The following is a 22,632-nucleotide window of genomic DNA, read 5'->3' as shown; positions in this document are numbered from 1 at the left end:
CCACCACAACTAAGTATCCATATCCGCAGCAGCAGCAGCAGGCGGCGACTTCGATCGCCCGTCCGACCGACATCCCCTCTAACCCTCCCTTGCACTGAAAGAAAATATTATCTCATTTCATCAGAGTTTTTCTAGATTTGATTTAGATTCAAACATTTTATACACAATATTGTTCTTACTTTAAAGAAGTTTATTTGGACTTTGGGATAATAAAGAGGTACTAACGTCACAGCTCTGCTTTACCCCTTGTAGCTTCTTTCCATACGACACTTTATAAGCCGAAAAGACCAAATTCCTAGCCGATTTTTCACCGTGTGGTTGTTAGCCAGGCTAAGCTCGCGATGCGATGCCAATGTTCGACGCCACAGCTACGGCTCCGGCTCCAGTCCAGCTTCGGTTCACCTTCCTCCTTGCCTTGCCCGCGGGCGTTCGCTTGTAATTATAATATTTCAACCCAAATGTGACCCGAGGCCATGCGCCAATGATGGATTTCAGCTCTCCGGTCCGCTCCCCTGCCCCCCGCCTTGCCCCCTTGTCCCCTGCATATAATGTGGCATATATATATATATACATACCGAAGAAAGACCGATACGATACCCGAGATACGGAGAGGTGCGCCGTTGTTCCGGGGTTGCTGATGCTGCTGTTGTTGCTGTGCAATTTGGTGCCGGCGGGCCAAGCGGATTGGCCTGGGGCAAGACATGTGAATAAAATTACATTCACTATTTTATATGCCACATGGCTTGTATGTATGGCATTTATCGGTGTTTATATGTTTATATGTTTTGCCGGTGCCATGTGGAAAAATCCTATGTAGGTAGAAATAATTGAATTGGCACATCAGCTAAATCACTCTTGTACTGGGACTGGTGCTGGTGCTATGTGTATATCTTTATGGGTATGCCGGGCATGATGGAACCGGAGATGGAGTTGGGTATAGAGATGGAGATGACGATGGAGTCGGAGACGGAGGCCAGGGCAATAACAAGATTAGATCACTGGAAGAAGAGACCGCCGCCGGCCATCCGGCAATGGAAAAGGGTAAAGCGTAAACGAAGCTGCCACTGACAATCCACAAAGCGAGGTCCGAGTGGTTGGAATGGTCGGATCCCCCATCCAACCCCCCTCCCAGTCCGCTCGAGCGTTTAAGTTTTCCTCGGAACACGGCCAGGTGAACATTAATCAAGCCAAACAACCAAATAACTTATGGCCCTGCCTAATAGAGACATTCGGCCGACAACCAAGCCAGAAACATGACGTCTATTGCCATGGTCGAAACTGTAAACCACTGCTCAGTTAGGCAAACAAGCAATGTGGGAAGCAATTAGCGGGGCTTTATGCTGATTTTTTATTGTATTTCAATTTTTGTTGGCTTTCAAAAACTATTTACTAGCGGAGGAAGTGCTAGCCCCAAAGAAATTGAGAAAGTTTAAGCTCCTAAAGTTGAGTATTACAATGTTTAAACTTTATCAATAAAATTTCCTGGTATATTATTTATAAAATGAATATTCGAATTTCAAACTCATAAAAGATAAATAACAAAGGCAGCTTCTGTTAAGTAAATAATTAAATGACTTCACAATAAATATATATGTAAATGAACTCATCATTAAGCTGATTAAAATGTAAGAACTTGTTTCGAGATTAAGAAACAGAGGCTTACATACCCAATAAATGACAACAATTTCATGCTCTTAATCAGAAATATATATGTATTAATTCTTGATTTAGGTAATTATCAAAACTCCTACCCATAAAACTTACCTGATTAATAATTAAGCCAAAGTTAACTTCAGTTAACTGCTATTTACGCCTGGGCCAAGCCGTTTAATTCACTTACAGAATGTTTGTCTGTGTGGAAATCCTTTGCCTTTGCGGCAAGTGTGGAAAATTTAAGTGCCACCCGGTAGTCAGTAGTTCCACACACATGTGTGTATGTGTGTGTGTGTGTGTATGGTGTGGTAATTAAATTGGCATTAATTAAACTTACGTCGCTTCTGTCGACGGCGCTGCTCAAGTGCCGCTCATTAAGCAATTAAGGGATAATTATCAACGCCGTGCCGTTGCCTTTTTGCAATTTTCATGCGCAAAGTGTTAAAATCACTTAATAGGCGGCCACATCCTGGCCATCCTGTTCCTGTTGTTGTACTTGTTGTTGCTCCTTCCGCGGCCTGCTGTGTGTGTGTTTTTGCTTGTGCCTGGGTGTGTGTGTGTGTGATGTTTGTGTACGCACGCGGCTGTTTGTTTAAGTGTAGCGTTAAACGCGGCCACTGACAAGCTGCGAATGCCGCACACCTGTAAGCAATGCCGTCGCACGGCTGTATGTGCAATGTTGGGCCAACAACAACAGCCACAGCAGCAGCAGCAGCAACAACAACTAGTGGGTTGCCCGATTCCGTGAAGCATAAGCTTGTATTAATGCAGTTATAAGTGTAATGCTCGCTTGCCACCCACTCACCCATCCACCAACACAGTCACACCTGCACTCACACCTGTAAGCGAGGCATATACATACTGACACTTTGACTGACAACAAACCAAACAGGAGCAACAGCAACATCAGCAGTTAAGCGACCGCCAACAGCCAACTGGCGAGTCAGTCAGTCAGTAAAGCAATTTACAGACATCTGTTACACCTCAACCACCCACTCTGCCTGCCTCTCTCCCACAGCCACTACCACTCTCAACCCCACACCAACACCCACACCCACACAGACACAAACTGCAATCGAGCATTTAGGCAAAGGGGGAGGGCCAGGTGAGAGAGCAGCTGGCAGGTGAAAAAAGCGTGCGAAATGCGTGGAAGCCCCACAATTAAACGGAAGCTGTGACCAGTCCTCGGAACTGAATCACTTGTGCAGCAAATGGTGGAGCCACCGAAGAGTGGCAAATAGTTTGTAATTGCTTTGCTCACTCTCTAAGTGAAGGGGAAATGGTTAAAGGCTCAGACTTAGCTGTATTCTAATGGAAGAAATTGATTAGTTACCTAAACTTTAGTTAGAGATTAAGCACTACGCGTATTATCTTGAACATTATACCAACTCTGCCAACGAAATACTGAAAAGAAATATGTTGAATATGAGTTAAGTTTGTAGCTCCATGAACAAAGAATGATATACTTTGAAAAAGAGGATATTATAATACCTTGTTTAAAGTTAAATTTAAGCTTTAAGCCGCATTACATCTATCCTAAACTATACTCTTCCATAGCTCTACTGTTTTCACACTGATAAACTTAATAACTATGTAGACCTCTGGTTGGTGAAACAAAACTAATGCAGTACCCCCCTTTCATTTCTGGCCCACTTGCCACTGGCGACCCTTGTCATCTCTGGGGTTCGGTTAAGAGACAACAACCATTCCCATTCCCATTCCCATTCCCAATTGCGAGCCAATCCCCATCTCCAGCCCAATTTCAATCCCCCCTCGAACACTTTCGCCTCGAAGCATATACAAAAGGCCTCATAAATTCCTGTTTCTGCTGTGGCCTGCCTTTTGTGGCTACCCATGGCGTGAGATGCTGATCCGAGAGTCCGTATCCATATCCATCTCTCCAGCTCGGAGACCCCAGCTCCGGCCCGGTCCATAAACGGATTGGCCCCAAGGTGTAAAACTTGCTGTTGCTGCTGCACACTTTTCAAAAATGCCTGTCAATGCGTGACATTTCATATTTAAGTTATAATCTGCATGCATTACTTTTGGGCCCAGAACGACAAGGGGTTATGTGGAAACTTAATGGCATGCTAAATTAACTGCAGGCTAATTTTCAATAAAACTGACAGGCCATGCAGGTATATACATCTGTGTATTTAAATACATAAGTGTGTGTATGACGCGCCCTAAATTAATATGTGAAATGAAATAAGTGAAAATGAGAAAATGTGAAAATGAGATGAGACAAATGTACACATGCAAATGCCAGTTTTAGAAATGAAACAAAAACTTAATAAATACCTTCAAGCCATTGAGTTGCAATTAATAACGGGTGAGCCTGCCCAACATCCCTCCCCTCTAAGTGTAATCAGCTATCTAACCACCCACTCCTAACTGTTGCCGCATCGAACATGTTGGAAACATTGAAACCAGTTTTCAAGGCTTATCACAGCCAGGCATCTAAATTATCAGCGCCCGCTTTTGCCGGCAGGCGACCATATAAACACAACGTCCGAACATGTTGCGACTGAAGAAGAGGAAGAGAAGCCTGCCCTGGTGTGGGTTGGGGTTGGGATTCCGAAGGCCCCAAGGGCACAAACACCGAACTACAGACAGAGACAGAAACAGCAACAGAGAACGAGAGTACGAAAGAGAGAGAGAGAGAGCGAGCGAGCGAGAGTTGCGATTTGGGCTGCCTGATGCTTGGCTGATGTCGCTCCATCCCGTCCACCCCCTTTGGAAACCGGAGCTCCTCTAACCCCCCGCAACCCCGCCGCTGCTCCAGCTCCTCCTTGGCCGCAGGACATTCCCTTGTAATTATAATATTTCATCCCAAAAGTAGCTCCCAGGCATCAGTCAGTTTCGGTTTGCGGTAAGTGGGGGAGCTGGGCTGCAGGAGCAACGAGGGGTTAGGCAAAGGAGGATGCTAACGGGGACAGCGGGGGCGGGCAGCAGCAGCAGCAGCAGCGGGTTTTGGCAACAATGCAGCAGCAGCCAACAATGATGAATTTTTGAACTCAACGTGTAAAAGGTACAGTAATATCTGTCAGGTGAAGGAACTTCGAGCGTTTTAGTTAACATGCTAGCAGAGGCAAATCAATATCAATTTGACAGATTATATAGATCAGAATTAGGGCTAAGTTGTAATCCAATATAATATTTTAATAAAAATAGATCTTAGATCTTGCTTAAATGATAGAACTCAAAGAGACAGATAAGCCTAAGTAAGGTTAAGGTCATACATATTCTTATCTCTGGGCAGCAGTTAAACAAACCTAAACTATGAGCGGTTACTTATCAATTATCAATACAGCGGACTCAAATTGCTAACTTTCAGAACAATATCTATTTTCCGAGAGCACTCTTAAACTTTTGGGTGTGTAGCTAAATCAGGAGCGGACTCAAAGTCCGATTATCAGCACGTAACTAAATTTCTGTCTCATAAACAAAAAGACCCAGTAGAGGTCCGCCCCTGACCTTAGCAAATTCATTCAATTAAAAAGCAATTTATTTCCCGAAAGTGATATTCTCATACACTCAATCAAAAATCCACACAAATTTCTTCAGTCTGCTCAGTAACATGAACGCCTTCGTGGTCATAGCTCTGCTGCTCCTCTTCCGGGGATCTTTCGAAGTATCCGGCGCCTTGCTGGATGATAATTGTGGAACAACAAAGCCTCATCTGAGGGATAAGCGGATGGTTGGGGGAGAAGATGCTGGTATATTATCAAACCCATGGATGGTTCTCTTGGTCGGCGAGTCGATTGCGGGTGGATCGCTGATAAACTCACGTTCGTATCTTAATTTTGGAATAATTCAAATCGATGAATTAATAAAACATCTTACAGGTTATGTAATGACAGCAGCCCATTGCCTTGCCATCCCGTTTAAGTGAGTGCCTAAAATCTATTTAATATCTTTAAAAATAAAAGTTTATTTTTGCAGAAAGGTACGCTTGGGTGAGTACGACAGAGGGAGCAGTTCAGAGGGCACGACCTACGAAATCGATATCGCAGAAAAGTTCATCCATCCAAATTACAAACCGAAATACTTCCAGAACGATATAGCTCTGATTCGAATGGCAAGAGTGGTGGCATTTTCAGGTGAGTAATCTGGTCTTAGACTTCCCTAAGCTAAAACTTTCTTCTCTAGATTACATAAGGCCCATCTGCCTGCTGGTGAATCAGCAACTAGAGCAACAAATTTCAGTATTCAAGGTCACCGGCTGGGGTAAAACTAATAACAATCCAAACAGCAGTATACTACAGTCAGCCACTGTAGATCGTCTGGATGTCCAGAAGTGCCGAGAAATATTTGAATCGCCAAATGATAACACCCAGATATGTGCCGGGAGCTGGGACAGTGACCCTTGCATTGGAGACTCCGGAGGTCCCTTGAGTGCAAAGCTAACTTATGGTAACACTGTTCGGATTTTCCAGTTTGGCATTGTCAGCTATGGGACTTTGACCTGCGACGGCCCTAGTTTCTATACAGATGTCATGGCGTACATGAACTGGATTGTGAATGTAACAAGAAAATGAAATAAACCTTAGCGAATGCTCACTGTAGATCTTCAGAGCTCCCCTTGTTGCAAGGCTACGACTGTGATTGTGACCTCCAACCCCACCTAAGCACAATCCACATCCAACCCATCGCATAACCCAGGGCACTTCAAGGGCCAAAGGATTTTCCATTTCTTTTCGCATTGCTCCCGCATTGTTTGCTTATTAAATAGCTCAGCCCGCGTTAAGGGGCCGCCGCTCTCACTCTATAAATTAGCCGTCAATGGAGGAACTCCACTTGGGGAGATCCCAAATCCAAATACCCAGAAAGCCGCCGGCGAAAAGCGCTTAAAAACGCTGACACGTGAAATGCAATTCACGGCAGTCAGAAAACGGTATTAAGTGCATTCGAGGCGCTTGACATGAGCGGCATGAGGGGCTCATTTCTGATTCCCGATTCCTGATTTCCAGTCTCTGGTCTCTGGGTCAAGCGGACTGGCTTGGCCGGCTCTGGCATTGTGATAAATTGAGCCAAATGGCATGCCCCGCCAGGCTGCAATCATATTGAACGCTAAAATAATGCCCCCATACCTGCGACACGGATGGGCTTGGGTTTGGTTTTGGTTTTGGTTTTGGTTTGGGTTCTCGACTCGGTGCGACTCGTTGCATATTACCGCATCGTTTGCGGCGACATTTAATTAAAATTTCTTTCAGCTGATACGATGGCCAAAATGGTAGCCAAAAGTTTGCCATTATTCCGGCTGCTTTGGCCGCGTTTATCGGCTGCAATTTAGTGGCTTGAAGATAACTCTTTCGCCCGCACTCTCCGAGCAGCACTTAATAGCCAAATATGCATAGCAATTGGCCGGAACTGGACAGGCACGATGGCTCCCACATCGGAGGAGTTCTGCCCCACACAATGGCCATAAAACGCCGCTTAATGACTCCGAAACTCCGAGCCGGGCATTGTTATTATTATGATTATGGCGACGGAGAGCCGTCGCTTATCTGCCTCTGCCATTCGGAGGAGCATTGTCTCCGAGTGTGTGCCTGTGCCCCAATATTACACATACGCCGCATAGGCAGCCTCCTTTTAATTTCCCGTGCGGCAGGATGAGCATTCATACAATTCTAACGGAACCCATGCCGCATTGCTGATGACGTTTCCTGTCTGCTATTTTTTGTCGACTGTTATGATTTGCTAGATAAGTAGAAGCCTTCTCTCGATAGTCATGTTAACTATTTCTGATCCTTGGGGCTCTTAAGTTTTCCAACTGATGTTCCCGGAGTTCCCTGGCAAATGCTTAAATACTATATGCATTTAATTTTCATATTCAGGATGGTTTTCAACAGTCAAAGGCTATACATTTCATAAGCGAGACTTTTTCTCTGATCAAATTAGGCGCTTCAATGAGCAGGCAGCCGAGCCGAGGCATATGTCAAAAGTCGATGCAGTTTAAATACAATTTAATTAACATTCGAATGAATAAGCGCAACAAACGAAGCCTTTCCGCCCCTCGCCCATAGACACCAGCCCCCTTTGAGTGGCTCTGTGCAAATGCATTCGGTTGGAAAGGCGTGCAACTGACAGTTGCATACAACAAAATCAAAATCAAAGTGCGTTTCTAGGCATCTAAATAATCTGCCACCCCAGTCAGCCCCCAGCCCCTTCTAATTGAATGAATAACAATTCAATTTCGGTTTTTGACTTGCAGGTTACTTATTTTATAGCTATTTATATTTATATATATATTTTTCGCCAAGTTCAAACGCAATTAAAGCCGGCAAGGGAATGCCAGACAACTCTTCAAGTCAAAGCCGGAGTCAAGTCGTCGCCGTCCGAACGTCCTGTCAGCTGCCTTGCCTGTCCGCCGGACCCCTTGGGCCAACTTCTTGCCTCAAATAACCGCTGGCGATGGCAAAGAACCGCCAACAATTCCAAAGCAGCGCCAGCAACAACAACAACGACAGCAGCAGCAGCAGCAACTGAAGACAAATACGGGGAAAAGCGAAAAAAGCAACAACAACTGCATTTTAGTTGCGCCATACCAAAGCGCCGCCGGCCAGGGCTACACTGGAAGAAAACTAACTTTTAAGAGGAAAGCGAAAACGGTTCAGCTCTTTCACTTTGGGAGTGCTAGGGTTGTAGAAGAGACGTAGTCAAAGCCAACCACCAAACTAGTTCTTTTATTTCATTTACAAAAAGGTCAACTTATGCCAAGTTATAGATTACTTTGGTTAATCAGTTAATTACGAGTTAGCCCCCAATCTTTCTCCCAGTGTCCATCTGTTTATGTACAGCGGCTTATGTACTAAGTGCGGAACCAAGTTGAAGGAGCTGCGGATGAGAACCGCTTTCGCTGCACGATGACTGTACGAAAAAGCGTCGCTGCGTGAAAAACTGTCCTGCGGCTGGCAGCGACGCCGGCCGAGGCAGCGAGGTCCTTGCGCTTCGCTGTGTTAATGTTGCCGCAGGACTTAGACGCTTTGATGAGCGGCCGAGGGAGTAAGGGGCCGAGGGGAGGGACGGAAACAGCCGGAGATAGAAGCTGAAGGAGCGCCGGCAGCGATCGCCAGGATGGGTCGTGGAGAACTGCCCGGGGACATGCGCCTGCGCAGCTAACACAGCTGGCAAGTGCAACTGCAACTAGTTGCAACTATTCCGCTTTAATTGCATATTAATGCGAAAATGTGTGAAATGTGCCCCCAGGGAATCGACAGCACAGCAGCCCTTGACACTCGAATCGAATGGATAGAAAGTCAAAACATTTTCGGCTCGCTGTCTGCCAACACAAATCTAGTTTGTATAAATTTTTAATTTTTGATATTTATAGTTTATAGTTATCAGAAAAGGAAATGCCGCGAGTCAAATCCATCTCTACGAAGAAGTAAGTTCAAGTTAATCACAAAAATGTTGAACTTACAAGTTCGAAAATCTATTTCCCAGCGGGGATGATGATAAAAACGTTATCGAACTGTTCAGAACCAAGAAGTTTGTGGCAGAATCGTAAGTAGCTTCTATCTGAGTAGCATCTAAAGTTAAGTTAATTCCTGTTATTAACTTTAGATTGACTTCAGTCTATGCCAACCACACAACGGTAGCTCCCGATGGAATTATTCGGACTGACACTGTCGGTGAGATCGAAGATCGTCACTTGAAAGCGGCTCCAGAACTGCCCAGCCTGAAGGAACTCACTGTCAAGTCTAGCAACAAGAATCTCTACCAGCTCACCATGCAACTAAAGGAGGAAGAGTCGGAGAACTCTGAGAGCGAATGGTTAGACAGAAGGATTCGTCAGGAGATCAAAGCTCAGGACAAGGAGAAAATTCCGCTGGAACAGGAATGTGAAAATCCTGAAAAGCATAGCACAAAGAAGCGGTTAAGGCATTTGGAGTGTGGCCACTGTCGGAAGAGAAATCCCTCGCTGGATGCCTTAAAGAAAGATCCGTTTAGAAAGGTGAGGAATATCTAGAAGATCCTTAATAAAAACTATATACTTGCTACATGTTTCTCTACCCAGATGGTTCCCGAGAGCTACAATGACCTGAATCCCCAGCCAGTGATCGCAGCCACAAAACCGACTTTAAGCATACAAAAGGCCGAAGTTCAACCTCATATGGCACGACCCTCCGAGGAGCATTTTAGATACACCGAAAACCCGAAGAAGGCCTTCATGACAATCGCCGAAAGAGCAATGCGCAATAAAGGTTGGAATAGGTCGTTGAAGAAACAGGACGTAAAGTCAAGAAAGAACCGTAAGGAGCCAAAGGAAACTTTGAAAGATGTGAAAGTGGCGGAGGTTCTCAAGGTCTGGGCTTCACAGCAGATACGTTTGGTACTGAAATTGATTGGTGAGAATCGTTAATGAAAACCGAACTGGCTAAACCCTTTTCAATTTCCAGATAAAAATCACATTTACAGCTTAGCCTTTGTACTGATCACCTTAGGCTACTTGGTCTACATCCTGTGGTTCGACATCAACGTGGGTTTGAATGAACAGAACCGATATCTGGCCAAGATGCGGAGCTCGGGAGTGCCGATGAAGTGCTTCTACTACGTGATGCGGCTAATCAGAGCCCCTATATTTTGATGGGCGGGACAAATTGAAGTTTTAATCAAACATTTTGCATTTCAATAACAAAACGGCGCGCTGTTATTCAGTTTCCATGGCGCAATATTTATTGTAAAATATTTATAAATGGATATTTTTGCTGTTTTGCTGTTTTGCTGTTTTTCACTCCCCGACAAAGTGTTGAATAGTACTCGCGCTCCAACGCCTCTTTTCCAGTGCAACACCCCTCGTTCCGCCTGTCCCACCTGGTGCCGGGCTAACAAATGAAAAACAAATATTAAGCTTTGTTGTTTTGCCAAAATAGAACCAAAAACCGCACACACACACACAGGCAGAGTGCGCGGAAATTGTAAAGTGTTAAAAATAATAAATTATTTCTGTTATTCTAAGTGGTATTAGAAAATGTTCATGCATAAATTTAAATTGCCAGCGCGCGTTGCAAAAACATTCCGTCGCCGGCAAATTGAAATTCCATTCTCCACAAAGGAATGCCAGAGTGGAAAAACAGTAGATAGCCGCTCTTTAACCACCTGCCTGCCCACCTCCGACCACCCCTTCCACACTCTCTACAGCTCTGACATCATGGATAAATGTCATGGCCCCGGGCCGACTAATCCGTGGCCTTAGCCCCAGAGGCCCAAAGTATCCAACTTTGGCTCCAATGGAACAATTTGTGTAATTTGAAAATATTTCTGTGAGCGGCTTAAGACGGTCGTAAATCACAGACACTTCTCGGCAGCAGCCAACATCGAACTTGTTCGAGGCCCAGAAATCAGCATAAAGGCCAGCTGATGGGAAGAGGCGGTGGTGGTGGTAGTTGCAACAACCATTTACAACGTAAACACAACACAGACTATCTGGGGAATGAACGGGTTGAGGAGTATCTCTCGGTTGCCCGGCGGGCTCTTTCTTATTCTCAGTCATCCTCTTTCACTATCCGAATATGAAATCTGCCCACTGGCCTGACAAGAGCCCAGTCCAACTCCCTTCTGGAGGTGGAAGCTGGAGAGCAACCCCCAAGAGGATGAATACTTCCAGACTTTATCTGCAAATTAAAACTAAGGGATGTCTAAAGTTAAGTTAGGTTAATATTTAAAAGCACGTGAATAAGCACGTTTGATACTTGGCAAAACCAAAGCGATACAAAGAATTCCGGTCGGGGTTCTACTCATTTCTTATTCTTGGAAAATAAGTAATTTGTTTTTTTGACATTGATATTTTCCCGCACTTCACTTTTTGATAAGAAAATTCTTGAAAACTTTGGTCTTAGTCCTCAAAACAGAAACCATTGAGTCACGAATGGATTTGAAACTTTTCCCAACCACTTAAGCTTTAGATTAATTATTATTTTATTGGACAAGTTAATTAGATACACCCATTTCCGTTTCATTTCCCAAGCATGCAAACCATTAGCGGGCCTATTAATATAGTTAGTTGGAGCCTCCCAGGGCCCAAATAAGCCAACTTGGCTGGAAGGCCCCCACCAAAATAGATGCCAATCGAACTGAGGGCGATATTCTCACATACAGGGAATGTGGGAACTCTTTTTCCTTGGCTCGGAACACTCTCAGAAACAGAAAGAGAAACAGATACAGATGCGAGCCGAAACCTATCTTCTTTGAAGCAACAATGCGGCAAATGCCCCTGGGGCAACATCTCTGGCTCAGTGCGACTACGACGCTCATTTGTTTCACAGTCGTGGACAAGATAATCGCCAATGTCCGCCGCTTAGAGGAGCGGTAGAAGGGCCCCGGACGGGGGCGAACAGCTGCGGGGGGATGCTCTTCGTTTTCGAACGTCGTGTGTCCATCGCTGGGGGAAATGTATCTCAATAATTTTCACACGAACTCCACTCGAAATGAAGTTGTTCGAGCCGGGCTTAGACCTCTTCATCTCCGGCATTTCGGACCTATCAGTCACTCAGCCAGTCAACGAGCTGTGGCAGTGGCAACAGCTGTACGACATAGCCGCATGCAACCGGCTTACACTCGTTTGCTGCAACACATACTCACCCCTTCTCCTCCTCCTCCTCCTCCCACTCACTTGCTCCTCCAGACAGACGGTAACTGAAACTGTCACAACGTCAGCGCGGACACCTTTGGCGCTGCTTCGACTTCATTTGGATATCAGGATCTCCGTCCCCTTTCACTCCCACTCGCAGTCCAGCAATAGAACCACCTCGTCGCCATGGCTGCTAAAGCCACAGATACAGGTAAGCACGGAGAGAAATGTTCTTAAAGAAAGTACTTAAACTAACCAATAAGTCAGCATTTAGATTATCACCCAACTACATGTTGAGATATTAAGATGTTTACCTTTTCTCCTAAGTTAGATCCCTTTCCTTCATTTCACCTAACGACATATCCTATCAAGAACTGTATTTCCGGTCTCAGGTCAGCATTTTCGGCTCAGTGTACTGGCTACAGCTCCAGCAGAGTCCCAAGCCAAAGCCAAAGCTGAAGCTGATGATGATGATGCGGATGCCTGGGCCGAAACAGAGGAGAGCAGGGCTCTGGGGCCTGTTTCGCTTGTAATTATAATATTCCAGCCAACCCAGAACTTGGCCCGCGGCCACAGGCAGGAAGATGAAGCGGCGTCATACGGAACTCGCGTTCCTGTTGTTGTTGTTGCTGTTTCTGTTGCTGCTGTGGCACATGCAACACGACAACGGCACCACCAACAGCAGCAACAACGAAGACGGCAGCGGCGACTCCGACGTAGCCTGCAGACTTTGCGGATGACCTCGAGCGCCACAAATGCTGATTACGAGGACGTCCCACCAGCAACAGCAACAACAACAGCAACAGCATTCAGACCCCCATCAGCAACACCAAAAAAAAAGAGGAAAATGGATGCCCAAGGAGTCCATAACGAAGGGGAAATACCCTGGTCCATCAGGAAGACGACGAATATTAAAAGGTAGGTAAAGGACTCAGAGAGGTGTTTGAGTAAAAGCTACGTTAAACCTTACTTCTTTGTATATATTTCCTTAATTTTTAATATTTTTTAGATTTTATAGACAGTTTTTTAAACTTACAACCAAAAGGTAAACTGGAAAAGCACTTATAACCCACAGGATTAGCTTAAAATTGACCATACAGTTTAGTGAAAGTTTAGGAGTAGCTATTGAAATATTCTACAATAGAAATAGGCTAAATAATTTTGCCTATTCCAGTAACAGCTTGATTGAGTTAGGGCCGAAACTCCCGCTTCGGGAGAGCAACAAAAGCCAAAAGTGGAGGTCGGCAACCTTTTCTCTTTTTAGCCTGTCTGATTTGGCTGTGGAATATGGGATATGGATATGGGATGTGGGTTTGGGGGCACAAGCATGTATTTGGCAGTGGCTCTGGGGGTCACCGTGTGCGTGTCCTGAACACCGCTGCCCAGTCGCCGTAGCTGGCCCATTTACATAGCTTGAGGTATTTCAATTTATTTCATTGTGCTTTTCATATTATTGTATTTGCAATTTTGATTGCAGTTGCCAGCGGGAGGGGCGCCGAGCAGAGGGCAGAGAGTGGGCAAATGCAAAAATCCGTATAGAGGCATTTTAAACGCAGATTGACAGCCAGTGGATGCAGCATCGGCGAGCGATAACTTGGTTATTTTGCATTCGAAATCAACAAATGAAAACTCGCACACACACACACACACAGCAGAGAGATTGACCTCAAGGCGGTCGACATTTTTCTTATTATGAGAAATAATATTTTAGTCAAATATTTGATTTAAATACGATAACTTGGCATTAAGTAAATAAACATAAATAAGACAAAAGACAAGAAAACAACAAATGTCAGATCAAATGTTTGCCCAGCGGCCAGCTTTTGATTTTTATACCCACTGCTGCTGCTACTGCTGCTGTTGCTGCTGCTGCTGCAGTCCATTATCAATTTTGCAACGACATTGATATATGATGACTGTCGGGGCAGCAACAAGAACAACAGCAAAAAATAAGAAAAGCAGTACGCAATTTATGTGGACAGCGTTGAGAATAAAAGTCATAAAATCACAGCACAAATTGCACTGAAATGCACTTACAAATGCAGATGCGGCTATCAATCTGACAAATGCCTGATTTCCGTTCAATCAAGTGCAGATTTTAAGAATGATTTCGCTTGAATAGCTCGATGTTCCGTTCTTTTTGGTATTTTTAATTACACTGCCCTGCAGGATTGCCATTTAACTGGCGCCTCATTGGCACTTGGCCGACTCGTAACTCCGGCCATCATACCCAGCAGAAACTGAGATTGGAAACCCTCATTAGGCCCAGATGGAGCCGAACAAATGTGTCATGTCCAATTTGAGAAAATATCTTTCAAGTGCCTTGGTTTTGATTGCAGATTGTCCATGGCCGAAACAGGAACCCGAAAGAACAATGCCAGAAACAATTGACCAGGAATTCAGCAGACAGCATGCATATTGAAAATGAAAAATAAATACGTTCGAGGTACTAAGAGAAATCGCAAGCCGTTTTAGCAGAGGCGTGCCTAAAAAGAGGGATTAAGTAATCACAGATATTCTTTCTTTATTAATCATGTTATTATGGGTTAGAAAATGTTATGAGAATCATTGCTGTGGTTGCGGTTGCCTCAATAATGATGTTTCTATTAACATCATCCATGAATGAGTAAATGCTATCTCTTCCAGAACAAACTAATCAATTTCGATCCCTAAACCCTACTACGCCTCTGCACTGGCCTGTTCTCATCTACAACCTCTAATTGCACTTGCCGGCATGGCTGCAATTAAAAGAAATATGCAATTTCACTCGAATTTCTAGCAACATTGCCAACAATTTCTTTCAAAACTTGTTTGGTTTCAATATATGTACATCCAAAATCCAAACATCCAAACATCCATACATCCATATATCCCACATATCCCTACATATATAACTGAGGGTGTGCGTGTGTGGGCTCATTTCAATATGGGCAATCCAAGCGTAGAGGGCCCACAAAGGAACACTGGCCGGCATACCAATACCAATAAATCAGAATGCAAGAACTGACCAAATACAAGAAACGAAAAATGCATAACGAAAGCATAAATTGCCAACAATAAATAACCGAAAAAATTGTAAATAAAGTTGCAGCACAAATATTTCATAAAGCAACGAACAACCGAACAACCGAGTCCCAGCTTAGGGCTAAAGAGCAGATGCCAAAAAGCGAGGAACGGTAAGACACCAGGGCACCCAAACATCCAAACATTCAAGTATCCAAGCATCCAGGCATCCAGGCACTTGGGCAGCAAACAGTACACAGCACCCAGCACAGACAGCAGACACCAAATGCCAAACACCAGGCGAGGCCAAAAGTATTTACGGCCAACTTAACACACGACAGAAGTGGCCCCGTGACACGAACTCAGTCCAGTTTAGAAGGAAGAAAAACAAACAAACTCATAGATATGTTAGTTTGAGATTCTTTACTTAAAGTAATTAATCATAATTAATCTTCAATCTTGAACCAATGAATGAATGTTTGGGAACACCAGCGGTTGTGTTTTCCAAGCACACTCAGCTATAAACCGCATAGGCCGACCTATGATGAGCTCTCAATGAGCTTCATTTCCTTTTTTAGTTATATATATTTTGTAAGGCTAGAGTTCAGAGATCAGTTACTTAATCATTCATAACATTCGAATTATCTTGAATACAATGAGCCATGGAAATTTATTTACTTCTGAGTCACTCTCACTCTTATCACTCTCTGAAAGAATAAAAATGTGCCAGCTTTGCATATTTGATTCAGTCTCAAATCAAACATGAGAGCCGTAAGTTTAACAGCTGGCATTGCTGTATTGGTCTGCTTAGCTCTTGGAGCGAGCAAAGGATCGGCGTCCCTGATCGAGGAGGAGTGTGGGATAGCCAAGCACCCGTCGCGGATTCGACGGATTGTGGGAGGCATGGATGCTAAGAGGTTCGCCAACCCCTGGATGGTATTGATAATGGGCGAAAGAAATATGTATGGTGGCGGTTCGCTGATCACGTCTCGTAAGTAGTTTCTCGTAGATTCTGAAAGTAAGTTTAGTTTTGACTTTTGTCTTTTGTTGCAGGTTTTGTACTGACTTCAGCCAGCTGCCTTACCCTGGAGCCCAAGTAAGTTTCTGCCATGGATTACCCAAGGAACCCTCTTAATTTTAGTTTTTGATTTTTAGAAAGGTGAGCTTGGGAGAATACGATAGAAATTGCACTTCAGAGGATTGCCTGTCAGGGCGCCTTGTGATTGACATCGAAGATGAATTTATCCATCCTGACTACAACATGGGGCGAGTCTCAAAGAATGACATAGCGCTGCTTCGATTGGCCACCAACGTGGCCTTCTCAGGTAAATTAAAGCAGCTTATCCAGCAAGGCCATTCTAAACGTAAACTCTCCTTCGCAGAGTACATCCGGCCGATCTGTCTGCGTACTGATCATCAAGTGGGTCGCAAGGTGCAACAACTTACGGCCACAGGATGGGGCAGAACTCAATCAAGTGAATCCAGTAACATACTACAGACAGTCCTTCTCACAAAAATAGATCTCAAACATTGCAACACCAGATTCCACAAGGAGCTCGATGCATCCCAGCTATGTGCTGGCGGTAACTACAAGGACACCTGTAACGGCGACTCCGGAGGTCCTTTAAGTGCGAGAATACCGTATAGGATAAACGGGACAAAGAGTAAGGGAAGTCGCCGGACTTTCCTCCTGGGCATCGTTAGTTATGGATCATCATTCTGCAATGGCCTCGGTGTCTACACGAATGTGAATCACTTTGTTAAGTGGATTGAGGAAACTATCCGTCTCAGCAATATTAAGTCAATCCAGAAAGGGCAAAACAAAACTGTGTCAAGATGAGACCCTTCCTTAATTTAAGTCCGATTAGAACAGTTCACTTATTTGTAGGCTAAAAAAAAACTAAAGCAATACGATTAAAATTATTTTTAAGAAAATATTTTTGTGGTTTTCATGTTGGCGTTTCGATTAATACTGACTCTCGAGGGTTGGGTTCGGGTCTTTTTAAGAGAATTCAGATGAAGGCTAGCATAAATTTATATAATATATACGAAGATGATAATGCCTTTATATTTTTAAGTTAGATATTTAGTTAGCCACTCACGAGTTCATACCTGGCTCCCACACGCTCCCACACGCCCAGGAGGCCAACTGCATTTGGGCAGCAGCTCTTGGTCCTCCCAATAAAGATGGGGCGGAGCTGGAGGGATGCCGAGGCAGTGGAGCGGCTCTCGTATCGAAAACCCAAAAAGTAAAAATTGCCCCCAGCGAATGTTGCAAGCAGCGCCAGAGATAAGCAGGCGACTGCGGCAACTTAACATTTCGGATGTAGGAGCAAGGAGCGAGGAGCGAGGAGCGAGGAGAGTAGACAGGGAAGCTGGGTAGATGGGCAAACAAATTTCATACTTGGCCCAATGTTTAAACTCTTCAATTGGCCAAAAGCGTTTCTCTCTGTGTGCGCTATCTAAATGTGGCACGATTATTGTTATTATTGCTGTTGTTTTTACACCGCTCGCAGGCGTTCTCGGCCAGTTAGTTGGCCTAACTATTTATTTGCATATGCAGTTGGCCATCCGAATCTAGAATTTATTAGCAATCGCAATGCAATTCAACGGTATGGCAGGGCAGGGCATGGCAGGGCAGGGCCAATCTCCAGCAGCAGCAGCCACCACAACAGGTAAGTGAACTGCCAAGACCCCGGAGTCATCCGCTTCTTATTACTCATAAATGGCACACGGAGCGAAGGCATCAAGACTTTTGTCAACGCGAATGCAATGCGGCAAAATGTTGCAAAATAAACGAAAATAAGGGAACAAGTGAAATAATCCGAACCCAGTTCGGTTGCAACTCACAGATACCGCTTGTGGGCTTGTCGACTTCGAATACGCAACCATTTTTTGGGGTTTCCTAAGAACTCATCATCTTCAAAAATATAAATAAACTTCTAAAAATATTATTTAAATTCATTGGAAAATTTGTTTTTGAACGTAGATAAACGATATTTAAAATATTATTAATAATATTTAAAAACACAAATTCATTCTGGCAATATTTTGCCTTTCACAACGGCACATTATTCACATTTTTTGATTACAAATTTGTCAAGCCCCCTAAGTTAGAAATTTCAAAAGGAAGATTCTGGCATGCCCCTGACCACAGACCAAAGTAATGGGTATGCAGGGAAAGAGAGAGACTTGGCGGTCATATAAGAACACCAAGAGGAGCAACAACAAAGGCGAGTACCGCTGGCGATGGAGAAATAAGAGCGGCGGCAACAACAACAAATTGGAATATATGGCCAGCGGGCATAACGGTGTTCATAATAATGATGGCGTGGTCTCTGAAAAGAACCATGATGGAGGAGCAGCCGCAGCGGAATCGGCAGGAGCAGCATGAGGAAGACGAGGATGAGGAAGAGGAGGAGGAGGAGGAGGAGCAGCAGCAGCAGCAGCCAGGAGCCAGGAGCAGGCCGAGAGACCAGGCCGAGGCCGAGGCAAGGACAACGTGGCCGCAACATAATGAAAACGAAGGGAATTTTCAGTTCGCGAACTCGGCGTCAAGGATTCTGCGGAAGGGGGGAATGGTGGCGGAGGGGACACCGGGGAACGGGGCAATGGGGGCAACGACGCACGAAACCGCACCGAATGCCCGTTGGCCATTGCAAGTTCTCAAGTGCTTCCGGCTGAGAGGTTGCCTACCCAGCACCGCAACCTGAACGAGGACACAGCCGGAGAAGGGGCACCACTACTGCTACTACTACCCACCCATCCAGCACTTTCCGCTCACCCACTCACCCAGCATTCTGCACGGAAAGAAAACTATGGAAAAGTAAGATTAGGATTACTTTGCCATGGATATTTGTTTATTAAGAAGGTTTTTCCAAAAGCTTATCAAGCCTTATCAAACCTCTTTTTTGTATTTAGTAAGTTGGGATACTTTTCGGTCTGTTCAGTTAAGACTCAAAACAGAAACAATACTGATATCAGATTTATTTTTGTGTTCTTTTGAAGGATTTTTATTTTAGCATCCGGTGAACTTTAATGGGAATTCCCATGCTTGTCGAAGTTTATAAATATAGAAACTCTTCTAATCTCACATTTATATTTGAATGTTCTCAGTGGCACATTTTTCTTGTATGAAGTATTTTATCTTTGAAATGAATTTCTTGCCCTCCCCCTTTTTCCATCTAAAGAAAGAGATTTCTCTCTGTGCAGACTACCTACCAATATTGTCATGTGGTTTTCTTTGCCGATGCAGGAGGAAGAGCTATAGGAGGCGGAGGGAAACTCCTGGTTGACTGCCACTAACCATTGAGCTTCATCAGCAGGCAGCGACGACGACGACGACGACGACGACTGCGATGATGATGACTACGACGTCGACATCATGGGACGGAAATGAGTGAAGCGTGACATTTGCTGCTCCTGCGATGTCACGCTACGCTGCTCGGCTCCCCTGGCTCCTTCTTTATCCTTTCCTCAACCCCAGATCCTGTCCTTCCTTTCCTTCTTCTTTCCATTCCATTCCACTCCCGCCACGATTCCACATGTGAGCCGCGGGCCAGGCAAGAGGAAACTCCTCGTATAACGCAAATTAAAAATCGCACTGCGACTGCAAGACATCGCGGTAATGGGAAACTAGCGTGTAAATATGTGAGCTGCTGGAGAAGAAGTCCTACCCCTGCGCCTAAGACTATGCAGCACTCTTTTAATTAGCCCTTGCCAATGGACTTTAATTCCAAACACCAACCACCGCCCCCTGCCCATTCCCCACCAATCGTTTTTGACCTCTTTAAACAGCGCAAATAATGTGGCCAATGGCCGGAGGCTAAGGTTAGATTTCAACATCAAAACAAATGCATAACAAAAGGTGTAGCACACATATCATGCCTATTTTGAGGAGAATCGCCTCCAACGCGCCGCTGTCCGGCTTTCCTAGCTCAAAGCCAGGTACGGTTGGGGGGAGTGGGGTATGGATTTTCCACCCTCCCATTCCCTGGGCCGCAATCAACCTTTGGCAGCGGCTCGCGTTTTTGACTTGCCAGCGGCCAAATATCGATGTAAAGAATTAAAAACATAGGTACATGCGTACTGAGGGCGGTGGATTGTCCCCCGGGCGCCAAGGGCGGCGTGGGAGGCGGAGGCGTGGCCTAAACTGGGAGAACAGCAGATACAATAAAACATGCAAATATTCGCCCAAGGACATTGCAACAACAACAACAACAACAACAGCATGAACAGACACAGTCAAAACAGAGAGCGCCAAAGAACGCAGCCCAAACATCAAACACACATGGAGAATTTCGAGTGGAGAATGGCGAGTGGAGAATGGAGAAGGGGGAAGGGAGAAGGTCCTTTGGTGGCGGCATGACCGCAGGTGTATACGTAATACATACACATGCGGATAGATGTGTGGCAGATACCAAAGGGTATAAAGTTTATTTAGCTTTAGACGAAATTAAAGGCCTTTGTATATTAAGTAACCCACGTGGAAGGCATCCGTCCACATACATACATAAATGCAGTGCGATAACACACGCATACACACATCCTGATCCTGGAATCCTGGGAGTGTTGAAGTTGTACATAAAATATGCCGCTGGCCGTTCTAAACATACCAAAAATGAAATTTATACCACAAAAAGGCGAAAAAAAAACAAAGCATAAAAAAGGAATGCGAACCGAATTCGTTTCAAATGTTCATGTTCATTGGAGGGCCCAAAAGGCCGCCGCAGGACATCGTTGCGTACCTCAAAAACGAGCTGTAAAGTTCTCCTCCACCCCCCCGGCTTTTCCCAGTGTACTCGGCCCTATGTGTGTGTGTGTGTGTGTGTTTGGCGCTGGTTATGAAAATACTTCTCCCATATTTTGATTTCATCAGCAGGCTTTTGGCGGTAATAACTGGACACGAAGACAATCGAGGGAGCCCCCATAAAACAAATTCAAATTGCTGGGCTCGTAAAACAATACATTTCTATCGCATGACGGACGGAAGAGTTTGCATGCATTTTATGCTTTTGTAATGTAAATCTAAATACCAAATATCACATTCTTCCTGTTGGATTTCATGCGAAATAATTGAGCACAATTGAATTCAAAAACCAGACTCTAAAATGTTTGTCGATGAAGCAGGTGTAGGTAGTAGGTCTATTAATCACTGTGGCGATAGGCAAGAGAATGATTTAAAAGAAAGACGTCATGACCCCCACTCATCATCAATCATCATTATTATCAGTTTGTATAGGTTCAGTGCGCAGTTCCATTATCAAAATATTGGTGGGATTTTTTTAATTTCTTAAGCGGTATTTCCTTTAATTCCTAGAACAAAGAGTATTCCGGGAATCAACACCTTTTACGTCGTAGCTTTTTTTGGGAAAGCAAAGACATGTTTCATATAAGCCCTAAGTGTCTTAAAAGATGTATAAGCTATATTTTAGCATTAACTTTCTGCAAATTAGTAAAATATGACCCTTAACCAACACAATTTGAATATTAAATGCAATTACTCTTTAACCGACAAATCCAGAAAAGTATGAACCGGAAAATGCAGGAATGTTGAATGTCGGAAAACGTACTGCATTTAAGATGGCCCCCTTCGGCACGGTTATTAACTTTGGGCTGCATTTACATTTTGACAACTGCAGCCGCAATCAGCCAGGCAGCACATTGATGCATGCGTCAGAGTTTCGGAGTTTCGGGCCCCGTTTCCGACTCCGATGCAACTGGAATCAGCTGCAAGGGCATAAAAACTGATGACTTGTGCCGCTGTCTGATTCGTAATGGTAACCGTAGCCGTAGCCATTACAGGGACGTCCCAATGGTACAATTCGATCTTTTTTTCTCATATTTTACTGCTCGCTTTTGTCACATATAAAAATGCATGAAACTGGTAACTGGCGGATCGAACAGGGCCAACATATATATATATATATATCTGAATATATATACATATATATTGTATATTTAAATGCCGTTACACTGATTGACAAAAGCCATATCGGCGGGGGCTCAATAAAAAGCGAAAAGAGCAGGGCCAACAGGGCGTATGAGTAATGTAACCGAAACAATGCAATTGCCAATAAAGATGAGGACACGGCTGAAAAACTTGATTGCCATTTCGTTTTCCCATTCAGCCATATTCATGCGATGGCTTAAAACCACGAAAAGGTGAAATATCTCTGGGAAAAAATATACATCTGCAGCGTCGTAAAAAGCCTCTTTAAGCCAAAGCTGCCGTGTGCATTGATCTAATCAAAAATGCTGAATGCAAATAAAGCTTAGAAAGTGCACAACTATTTTTTCACTCTACGGAAACCCTCGCTGAGCAAACAACGGCTTCAATATTTAATGCCATTGTTATAGAAATTTATTTTGATTTTATTACAGCCCTCATGAATAATTGC

General features: G+C 44.4%; 3 protein-coding genes across 3 annotated transcripts; all 3 read left to right on the top strand.

The window, feature by feature from the left end:
- Positions 1 to 5,233: 5,233 nt before the first annotated feature.
- LOC108108861 (spaetzle-processing enzyme-like) lies at positions 5,234 to 6,284 on the top strand. The gene is made up of 6 exons (XM_017217078.1): positions 5,234 to 5,444; positions 5,502 to 5,544; positions 5,599 to 5,602; positions 5,711 to 5,756; positions 5,806 to 6,179; positions 6,231 to 6,284. The coding sequence occupies exons 1-6, from the start codon at positions 5,234 to 5,236 to the stop codon at positions 6,282 to 6,284; spliced, it is 732 nt and encodes a 243-aa protein (XP_017072567.1).
- Positions 6,285 to 8,927: 2,643 nt separating this feature from the next.
- On the top strand, positions 8,928 to 10,368 carry LOC108108960. The gene is made up of 5 exons (XM_017217215.2): positions 8,928 to 9,043; positions 9,103 to 9,162; positions 9,223 to 9,613; positions 9,677 to 10,007; positions 10,059 to 10,368. Exons 1-5 carry the CDS (start codon positions 9,012 to 9,014, stop codon positions 10,244 to 10,246), a joined length of 1,002 nt encoding a protein of 333 aa, XP_017072704.2. The 5' UTR covers positions 8,928 to 9,011; the 3' UTR covers positions 10,247 to 10,368.
- Positions 10,369 to 15,992: 5,624 nt separating this feature from the next.
- LOC108108935 (CLIP domain-containing serine protease 14D-like) lies at positions 15,993 to 17,167 on the top strand. The gene is made up of 4 exons (XM_017217189.2): positions 15,993 to 16,223; positions 16,286 to 16,328; positions 16,388 to 16,557; positions 16,615 to 17,167. Exons 1-4 carry the CDS (start codon positions 15,995 to 15,997, stop codon positions 17,070 to 17,072), a joined length of 900 nt encoding a protein of 299 aa, XP_017072678.1. The 5' UTR covers positions 15,993 to 15,994; the 3' UTR covers positions 17,073 to 17,167.
- Positions 17,168 to 22,632: the final 5,465 nt, after the last annotated feature.

Source organism: Drosophila eugracilis, unplaced genomic scaffold, assembly GCF_018153835.1.
Source record: "Drosophila eugracilis isolate 14026-0451.02 unplaced genomic scaffold, ASM1815383v1 contig_1765, whole genome shotgun sequence".
In the NCBI taxonomy this organism is placed as follows: domain Eukaryota; kingdom Metazoa; phylum Arthropoda; class Insecta; order Diptera; family Drosophilidae; genus Drosophila; species Drosophila eugracilis.
This window is presented reverse-complemented; position numbering and strand designations above follow the sequence as displayed.

Excerpts from the sequence above, each read along its gene's own strand:
- LOC108108861 (XM_017217078.1), top strand. The coding sequence starts at position 5,234 with ATGAACGCCTTCGTGGTCATAGCTCTGCTGCTCCTCTTCCGGGGATCT. Across the intron at positions 5,445-5,501 it reads TGGATCGCTGATAAACTCAC|GTTATGTAATGACAGCAGCC; the intron begins GTTCGTATCTTA and ends AACATCTTACAG. Across the intron at positions 6,180-6,230 it reads ACATGAACTGGATTGTGAAT|AGCTCCCCTTGTTGCAAGGC; the intron begins GTAACAAGAAAA and ends GTAGATCTTCAG.
- LOC108108960 (XM_017217215.2), top strand. The coding sequence starts at position 9,012 with ATGCCGCGAGTCAAATCCATCTCTACGAAGAA. Across the intron at positions 9,044-9,102 it reads AAATCCATCTCTACGAAGAA|CGGGGATGATGATAAAAACG; the intron begins GTAAGTTCAAGT and ends TCTATTTCCCAG. Across the intron at positions 9,614-9,676 it reads AGAAAGATCCGTTTAGAAAG|ATGGTTCCCGAGAGCTACAA; the intron begins GTGAGGAATATC and ends TTCTCTACCCAG.
- LOC108108935 (XM_017217189.2), top strand. The coding sequence starts at position 15,995 with ATGAGAGCCGTAAGTTTAACAGCTGGCATTGCTGTATTGGTCTGCTTA. Across the intron at positions 16,224-16,285 it reads CGGTTCGCTGATCACGTCTC|GTTTTGTACTGACTTCAGCC; the intron begins GTAAGTAGTTTC and ends CTTTTGTTGCAG. Across the intron at positions 16,329-16,387 it reads TGCCTTACCCTGGAGCCCAA|AAAGGTGAGCTTGGGAGAAT; the intron begins GTAAGTTTCTGC and ends TTTGATTTTTAG.